The 9,667-nt window shown below is 46.2% G+C and overlaps 1 protein-coding gene across 1 annotated transcript; it reads left to right on the plus strand.

Annotated features, from left to right (window-relative positions):
* Nucleotides 1-6,829, plus strand: LOC140420464 (uncharacterized). Its single transcript, XM_072504469.1, has 2 exons — nucleotides 1-601; nucleotides 1,463-6,829. Exon 2 carries the CDS (start codon nucleotides 1,817-1,819, stop codon nucleotides 3,077-3,079), a length of 1,263 nt encoding a protein of 420 aa, XP_072360570.1. The 5' UTR covers nucleotides 1-601; nucleotides 1,463-1,816; the 3' UTR covers nucleotides 3,080-6,829.
* The last annotated feature ends 2,838 nt before the right edge of the window (nucleotides 6,830-9,667 follow it).

Consider the following 9,667-nt stretch of genomic DNA (forward strand, 5'->3'; position numbering starts at 1 on the left):
ATGAAGGGCGGATCTGGAGAACTCAGAGAGCCGCCTGGTCCTCCAGCCAATCAAGAGAATAAGGGGCGGGGCTGGAGGACGGAGACGGTCGCTCGGTCCTCCAGTCAATCAGAGAGAATGAGGGGCGGGGCTGGAGGACGGAGACAGCCGCTCGGTCTTTCAGCCAGTCAGAGTGAAAGGGGCGGGGTCTAACATTATTGTTTTCCCCTCCCCATCAATTAATTTGGGCATTAACTTGAGCCTTGACCTGGGAAAGAATTTCCTGAACCAGAATCAGGGAGCTGACAACTATTCATCAGGATTTTGCGGCTCCACAGAGTATTTCCAAATCCTCCCACCTACTTCGCTCGGGCTCTCCAAAACGAACAGGCCCATTAATCCGAATGCGCATGCTCCAAACACCGTCAATGCCGCATGCGTCAACCAATAATGCGCATGTGCAGAGAAGAGCCCACCCACTGACTTCCCGCTGAAATGCTGACCAATGGAAAGAGTGGGCCACCGGAAGGACTTTGGCCCTCCTGCCATTCTGAGCGCGCGCTTTGTGTGAACGAATATTGAGCTTTACCCAGACTGATACTTCCTCTTGTCTCCAACATCTGTGAGTAAAACACTTTATTTTCTCCCCCTTTCCATTTATTTTCTCATTCTGATTTCAATTGGTCACTTGCAGCAACTGAAGGGAAAGGAAGTGAATCCAGGGAGGGTGCAGACTCTGCAAAGCTTGGCCCAGGTCTCTCTCTCCCTCTCTTAAAAACATTGACATCCTTTGCTCCCTCAGCTTGACACATTTATTTGTCTGGTTAAAAAGATGGTACCTTTTATGATTCGCCGGACCCGAGAACACCAAGCTCACCTGTCTGCCACCCCCGAGAACAAAACCACACAACCCTAGTCCTAGTCAGATGTGCCCTGTGCACCACCTTGAACTGAGTCGAGCTCCACCTAACACACGAGGAGGTTGTGTTGACCCTGTACAGTCTCACTCCACACTTCATCGAAAGAGCTGCCCTGTGCCCTGCAACCCTTTACCGTTTCGTCCATTTTTGCCAATATCAATCGAATAGGAGCTGGGGGCTCCTCGATTGATATATGGAGATCCTCGGTGATAGTCGGCTGTTGCTAAGATGCCCATGAGCATCTCAACTGAAGAAAATATAACTTTCGCTTCGGCAGGGGGTGCCGCCATTTTGTTTCCAATGAGCCTGGAAAAGAATCTGAAACAGATTTGCTCGCTGGCTTCTTCAAACCTGGTTCTTGGACATTGCCACAGTATGGGAGCTTTATCCCATTGACGAATTTGAAATATCCCCAAACCCCCTCAAATACAGAGTGAAAAAGATGGAAAACAAAGTCCCCGGATGAGAGCTGCCTCATATGCGGCCGCTCCACCAAAGTCCCCGTCCGTTCTTAATTTCTGTTCTGTACTGACACTGATGTCTTTTGTAAATTGTTTTTACAGGATATTAGAAAAGGAGGAATTACAGACAGATATCTCAAACTAAACGTCTCGATCAGACTGAGTCACTCGATTCATCAGGGCCTGAACATCATCGGACTTTGAATCTAGAAGGAGAAATGTTTGCCTCGTCTGTCAAGTTGAGAAGATTTTAAACATCAGTATGACTGGAAAAGCACCAAGACACACACACCCGAGTGAGAGTATTCCAGAGCACTGACTGTGGAAAGAGCTTTAACCAGATACACAGCCTGAAAAAACATCACACCATTCACAGTGGGGAGAGACCGTACACGTGTTCTGTGTGTGAACAAGGCGTCAACTGATTGTCTGGAGAGACACGAGGAGACCCAAAATATGGAGAAACGATGGAAATGTGGGGACTGTGGGAAGGGATTCAGAGTCCCATCTGCGCTGGAGATTCATCGACGCATTCACACTGGGGAGAGGCCATTCACCTGCTCTCAGTGTGAGAAGGGATTCACTCAGTATTCTGACCTGCAGACACACCAGCGAGTTCACACCGGGGAGAAGCCGTTCACCTGCGCTCAGTGTGATAAAGGATTCAGTCAGTTATCCAGTCTGCGGACACACCAGCGAGTTCACACTGGAGAGAGGCCATTCACCTGCTCTCAGTGTGGGGAGGGATTCATTCAGTTGATCAGCCTGCAGATACACGAGCGAGTTCATACCGGCGAGTGGCCGTTCACCTGCTCTCAGTGTGGGAAGGGATTCATTTCCTCATCCAACCTGCAGATACACCAGCGAGTTCACACTGGGGAGAGGCCGTTTACCTGCTCTCAGTGTGGGAAGGGATTCATTTCCTCATCCAACCTGCAGATACACCAGCGAGTTCACACTGGGGAGCGGTCGTTTACCTGCTCTCCGTGTGGGAAGGGATTCACTCAGTTATCCCACCTGCAGATTCACCAGCGAGTTCACACTGGGGAGAAGCCGTTCGCCTGCTCTCAGTGTGGGAAGGCATTCACTCAGTTGATCAGTCTGCAGATACACCAGCGAGTTCACACTGGGGAGAGATCATTCACCTGCTCTCAGTGTGGGAAGGGATTCACTCGGTTAGAAAACCTGCAGACACACCAGCGAGTTCACACTGGGGAGAGGCCGTTCACCTGCTCCCAGTGTGGGAAGAGATTCACTCGGTTATCCCACCTGCAGACACACCAGCGCGTTCACACTGGGGAGAAGCCATTCACCTGCTCTCAGTGTGGGAAGACATTCACTCATATGTCCAGCCTGCAGACACACCAGCAAGTTCACACTGGGGAGAGACCATTCACCTGTTCTCAGTGTGGGAATAGATTCACTTTGTTATCCAACCTGCGGGCACACCGTCGCGTTCACACTGGGGAGAAGCCATTCACCTGCTCTCAGTGTGGGAAGGGATTCACTCGGTTATCCAACATACAGAGACACCAGCGAGTTCACACTGGGGAGAAGCCATTCACCTGCTCTCCATGTGGGAAGGGATTCACTCAGTTATCCCATCTGCAGGCACATCAGCGAGTTCACACTGGGGAGAGTTTGTTCACCTGCTCTGAATGTGGGAAGGGATTCAGTGATTCATCGCAGCTGCTGAGACACAAACAAGGTCACAAGTGATTACAGGGGTTGGATTCTACTGTTATTGTTTCTGCTCTCAATTACATCCAGGACTACATTTTGTTCATTCTGACAGTTGGTCAATGGGGATGGTTGGAGAGTTTCCTCGGCTGGACTGGCCGGTCTCACGACTTTGACTCCAGTGGGCTGTTGCTCTTCGAGCCTTGTTGCGAATACCTGGTTTCGCATTTCACAAGGATCACAGATTGAAAGTTGGTTTGGAAATTGGAGCTGTTTCCTTCCCATTTCTGTTTGGATCCCCCTAAAGCATGCCACCTTGCCATGGAGATGGGCCATGGAGATTACATGGTTCTTTTGTTTAATTTATCTCTGTGTTTCTCGCAGAAGACAATGATCAAGGTATGGGGGCAGGTTGTCTGACATGGACTGAGAAACAACATTAAATGGTGCGATGGGAGACAGGCAATAACTAATATTACAGGGGATTGGTTAGCTCAGTTGGCTGGAAGGCTGGTTTGTGATACTGAGCGACACCAACAGCATGGGTTCTACTCCGTACCGGCTGAGGTCATCCATGAAGGCCCTGCCTCCTCAACATTGCCCCTCGTCTGAGGTGTGGTGACCCTCAGATTAAATCACCACCAGTCAGCTCTCTCTCACAAAGGGGGATGCTCTTACGGAATTCTGACAATGGTACCAGCCAGTAACAGGGTTAAGATAAGGGAGTTATGTATACTCAAGACCCAAGGACGGTCGATGAGGTGGTCTGGAAGGCATCATGAGTTCATGAGTAACCCCCGAGCTGTCCATGAGCTGATCACCCAGTTCCCTGCTGCCCAGTAACCACTTTCATTGGATCTACCAGTCAATGTGTGCAACCTACAATCATTGTGATTGGATCGTGTCCGGCTGAGTTGGGCTGACTAACTATTTGAAATTGTATAAATGGTGATGATTCCCTTTGTTCAGTGGAGAGGTATCTGCCTTTGCCCAGAGGCTTACTCCCCGCCGGTGTTACAACAATAAACTGTTTGATGTTTGAAGCAGACCTGAATGTCGAGGGATTCTTTTGGATTCATTCATGCTAACAAAAGCATAACCTACTTTTGTATTCAATTCCCCCACAATAAACAATAACATTCTATTAGCTTTCCTAATTACTTGCTGTACCTGTATACTCACCTTTTGTGATTCATGCTCTTAGACACCCAGAACCCTCTGAATCTCAAAGCTCTGCAATCTCTCACCATTTAGATAAAAAGCTTTTTTATTCTTTCTGCCAACATGGAAAATTTCACATTTTCCCACGTTGTTCTCCATTTCCCAGATCTTCTCCCACTCACGTAACTTATCTATATCCCTTCGTAATCTCCTTGTGTCCCCTTCACAATTTACTTACCTACCTACCTTTGCAAGATTGGAGCAGGACTTGGCCATTCAGCCCGTCGAGCCTGCTCCACCATCCAATACGATCGTGGCCGATCAACCACTTCAATGCCTTTCCCCCCACACTATCCCCATATCCCTTTGTGTTATTGGTATTTAGAAATCTGTCAGTCTCTGCTTTAAACACATTCAATGACTGAGCTCCCACAGCCCTCTGGGATAGAGAATTCCAAAGATTCACAACCCTCGGAGTAAAGAAATGTCTCCTCCAAGACCCGTCCTAAGTGGCTTCCCCCTTATTTTGAAATTGTGTCCCCTGGTTCCAGACTCTCCAACCGGGGGAAACACCTCACCTGTACCCACCCTGTCTATTCCTTTATGGATTTTGTAGGTTTCATTGAGGTCACTTCTCATTATTTGAAACTCTGGAGAACACAGGTCAGATTTCCCCAATCTCTCCTCAAAGAGCAGTCCTGCCATCCCCGGGACAAGTCTGGTGAACCTTTGTTGCCCTTTCCCTCTGGCGACAAGGGCAGTAAAACTGCACACAGTCCTCCAGCTGCAGTCTGACCAAGGTTCTACACAACAGGTACATTCTGGACAGTCTCACGACTTTGCATTTATTTTATCCTGGATAGTATGGGGGAGGCGGTGGCCTAGTGGTATTGCCGCTGGACGAGTAATCCAGAGACCCAGGTATTATTCTGGGGTTCGAATCCCACCAGGACAGATGGTGAAATTTGAATTCAATAAAAATTTGGAATTAAAAGTCTAATGATGACCATGAAATCATTGTTGATTGTTGTAAAAACCCATCTTTTTACTAATGTCATTTAGTGAAGGAAATCTGCCATCCTTACCCAGTCTGGCCCACATGTGACTCCAGAGCCACACAGATGTGGTTAACTCTTAACTGTCCCCCACTGTAATGACCTAGCAAGCCACTCAGTTCAAGGGCAATTATGAATGGGTAACAAATGCTGACCCAGCCAGTGATGCCTCCATCCCAAGAAAAAAGTTTTATCAAGTGGATCTAAAATAAATACATTTGTCTCTGTTCCATTGAGTCTACAGCACAGGGCCAGGCCAGTCAGCTCAATTGGTCTCTGTCAGTATTTATGCTCCACGTGAGCCTCCACCCACCCCTCTTCATCTCCCCCCAGCAGCATATCCTTCTCTTCCTTTCTCCCTTGTCAAGATACAGCTGTTCATGCAGCATTCATGCTGTTCACCTCAACCACTCACTGTGGTAGCGAGTTTCACATTCTCACAACTCGCTGGATGAAGAGGTTTCACTTGAAATCCCTATTGGATTATTGAACCCCTGAAAATGGATTGAAAATGCACGCAGCATTTGACAGAAATTGGATGAATTGTCAGCGCAGATGGGGCAGCACGGTGGTGCAGTGGTTAGCAGTGCTGCCTCACGGCGCCGGGGACCCAGGTTTGATCCTGGCTCTGGGTCACTGTCATGTGGAGTTTGCACATTCTCCCCATGTTTGCGTGGGTTTCACCCTCACAACCCAAAGATGTGCAGGGTAGGTGGATTGGCCACGCTAAATTGCCCCTTAATTGGAAAAAATGAATTGGGTACTCTAAATTATAAAAAAAGAATTGTCAGCACGGATAGAGATAAATGTGTGTCCTGATAGACATTACAGAGATTTGTTTGAAAGGTGACCAAGGCTGGAATCTAAATGTTGAAGGGTATTTGACATATTGGAATGCATGAAGCTCGGAAAAGATGATGGGATTGCTCCTGTTCATTAAGGACTACATTAGTTCAGTACTGAGAGATCAACTTCGCCTGACAGTTCAGGGTGTGGAATCAGCTTTGCTCGAGATAAGAAATAATAAGTTACAAGGTCTCATGTGAGTAGTTAATGGGCCTCCTAACAGTAGTTACATTGTAGGTAGAGTGTACAGGAAGTATTAAATAAGGCTTGTAATTAATGTACCACAATAATCATGGGTGACTTTAATCGAATATAGATTGGGAGAGTCAGATAGGCAGAGATAGCCTGGAACATCGGTTAATAAAGATTTTTGGGGAGAATTTCTTGGAGCAGTTCCTTCTGGAGCCAACCAGTGAGCAGTCTATCCGAGACCTCCATGTGCAGTGAGACAGGCTTAATAAATAAATACGTGGTGATGGAGCATCTATGTAACAGTGATCATAATAATGCACATTTTCCCCGTATCTGCGTGGGTTTCGTCCGGGTGCTCCGGTTTCCTCCCACAAGTCCTGAAAGACGTGCTGTTAGGTAATTTGGACATTCTGAATTCTCCCTCTGTGTACCTGAATAGGCGGTGGAATATGGCGACTAGGGGCTTTTCACAGTAACTTCATTGCAGTGTTAATGCAAGCCTACTTGTGACAATAAAGATTATTATGTAAATCAATGTTTATTCATTTTAATAGTTCGGTTTTAGTTATGTTCAGTTATCACAGAATCAAAGTGTATGAATCAATTCACTCAATACGGTATCTCACTCTGAGTCTCTGTATTCAGGTGCACTCGTCCTTGACAAGTGACTTGTGCCATATTGTCTTCGGCCAAAGTAGGTTTAATTTTATGGTTTTACCACAAGACTAATGATGAATGAGAATCTCTGTTATTGCAGGATTTGACTAAACAGCTGGCTTGTAATGCAGAACAAGACCAGCAGCCCGGGTTCAATTCCTGTACCGGCCTCCCCGAACAGGCGCCGGAATGTGGCGACTAGGGGCTTTTCACAGTAACTTCATTGAAGCCTACTTGTGACAATAAGCGATTATTACTACTACGTGTCGATGCTAGAGAAATGCTGTCTTAAATTGTATTTGCTTTTTAACTTATTGCAAAATAGTCACTTTCCTTCAAATTGTACAACAGATTTTCTGCATTATTGTGGTTTTATCAGTTTCTGTAATGGTGTTGTAGTTATGTCGTTTCTGTGACTTTTATTTCTTGTGAACATGTAATTTATGAACAGAAAATGATATTTCGTAATGTGTATCTTGCTACTTGAACTGTAGCACACCGATCACCGTTACAAATTTATTTTGTGTTCAGTAGGAATTGCTGTATTAGTTTAAGTTTGTGTATCTTGTGCACTTTCAGTTATTTGTATTTAAGTAACTTGCTTCAGTCATTGGCAATCACTAAGTTACACATGACACCTGAAGACGTATCATCTCAGCACAGTGGCACAATGGCGAGCACAACCTCTTCACAGCGCCAGGGACCCGGGTTCAATTCTGGCCTTGCGTCAATGTCTGTGTGGAGTTTGCACGTGGTCCCTGTATCTGCGTGGGTTTCTTCTGGGTGCTCCGGTGTCCTCCAACATTCAAACGGTGTGCAGGTTAGGTGGGGTTATGGGGATAGGGTGGGGGAGTGGGCCGAGATAAGGTGCTCTTTCAGAGGGCCGGTGCAGACTTGAGGGGCTGAATGGCCTCTTTCTGCACTGTAGGGATTCAGTGGTGCTATGGTATCAGTTAGGAAAATGAGCCTGACGAATGTTAATCATGAAGTGACACCACAATGAGAAAGTGACATCACACATCGGCAAGGTGACCGATATCCTTCAGAGACCAATCAGACATTGATCGTACCCCATTTAACCAATCAGGGACTGATCATGGGCTACTTGGGCCAATCAGAATCACAGGATATTACCAGCCATGCGTAGAGGTAGGTACTAGAAAGGGTTAATGAGCTACAATTCTCTGGAGCTCCATGCCCAACACAACATGAAGTAAGAGGATAGACTTCAGTCAACAGAACAAGAGACAGCTCCACAGTCACCTGGAAGCTGAGAGCTGGTGATCCAGAGTGAACGGACTGATCCACTGCCTTTGTTAATTATTGTGATTTTGTACTTATTACAATTAACTTAATAAATTCTGTGACAATATTCTTGTACCTGGAATGGTCTGTAACTAGTCAGGAACTGCAGGTAAGTTTCACAACACAGTCTGACGTGTAATTTGAGTGTTACAATTGAGATTGGAGCCAAACCCGGATCTTACAATAGGATCGAATTTCACATTCCGTTTGGGTATCCTGCACTAACAGTGATGGCTTTTGTAAACTTTTACAGGATATTAGAAGGGGAGGAGTTACAGACAGAAATTTCACACCAAACATCACATCAAGATGTGACAGAGTCACTCGATTCATGGCAGCTGAATATCATCGACCTTTGAATTTAGAATGAGAAATGTTTGTCTGTTCTTCTGCTGAAAGAGATTTTTAAACATCACTCAGTGTACAGACACTGAGCCAGGCTCATCCAAATGAGGCATCACTAAAGAAATCCATTTTATATTTTGCAGCTCACCCAAAGATGGAAATTTCAATGCACATTTCTTCATCTTGTATTTTTTAATGTTTTGTTCGCCCGTTAAATATCCTCGACCTCTGGACGTTTCATTACAGAACTCAGCTCGAAAACTTGTATCCGGCCTTGCCTGTGTGCCCCATTCGTCAATTCAACTTTGCAGCAGCTCAGTCCCAGCTTTGGAAACATCTTCATCTTTCTGTGAGGCCCCGGCCCCATTGACTGTGACAGGGTTCATACTGTCTCCGTGAGATTGTTGATGTAAAGTCACGTCAGACCCACACTGCCCGATTTCCAATCCAATTTATTTAAAGGTCCCAGAAGCCTGACTCCAACCTTAAATGTTGTTCTGATCCTGTCAGTAACATTGTTTTGGAACTCACTAGTACCACCACATAGGCAGTCATCAACATGCATCATAAAGATGCCCAAGAGTTTCCTGCCATGGTACCAATAAAGCACGGCAGCTTCTGCCTTCAGGTAGAGACAACCCGACTTGAACAAAACTGATCTAACTGAGAAGTGCCATACACTCTGAAACATTGTTCAAAACATCGACAAACTTATTGAACTTCCAAAGTCTTCCATACATCTGGCACCTTAGGAGGTTGCAGAAACACTGACCCTCTGGAGGTGATCCCCCAGCGCAAATGCAGCTTTTATGTTTCTTGACTGAAAGTTCCGGGAAAATGTAACGAAAAGGGCCAAAGAAATTTCAAAATGACCTTTCCCGCTGTGGGCAAGTCCACTCTGACCTCTTTATCTCGCAAAGCTTGTTCAAATCCCCGCGCCTCTAACCTCACCTTGGGCCTTATAAGTTCCATCTGGTTGGACCTTTTCTGTGCAGATCCATTGATGTGATGATGCTGGCTGACCCCTATCTGGGACCTCTGACCACACGCCAAACTCTGTCCAACT

The sequence above is a fragment of the Scyliorhinus torazame genome, chromosome 5 (genome assembly GCF_047496885.1).
Source record: "Scyliorhinus torazame isolate Kashiwa2021f chromosome 5, sScyTor2.1, whole genome shotgun sequence".
Lineage (NCBI taxonomy): Eukaryota > Metazoa > Chordata > Chondrichthyes > Carcharhiniformes > Scyliorhinidae > Scyliorhinus > Scyliorhinus torazame.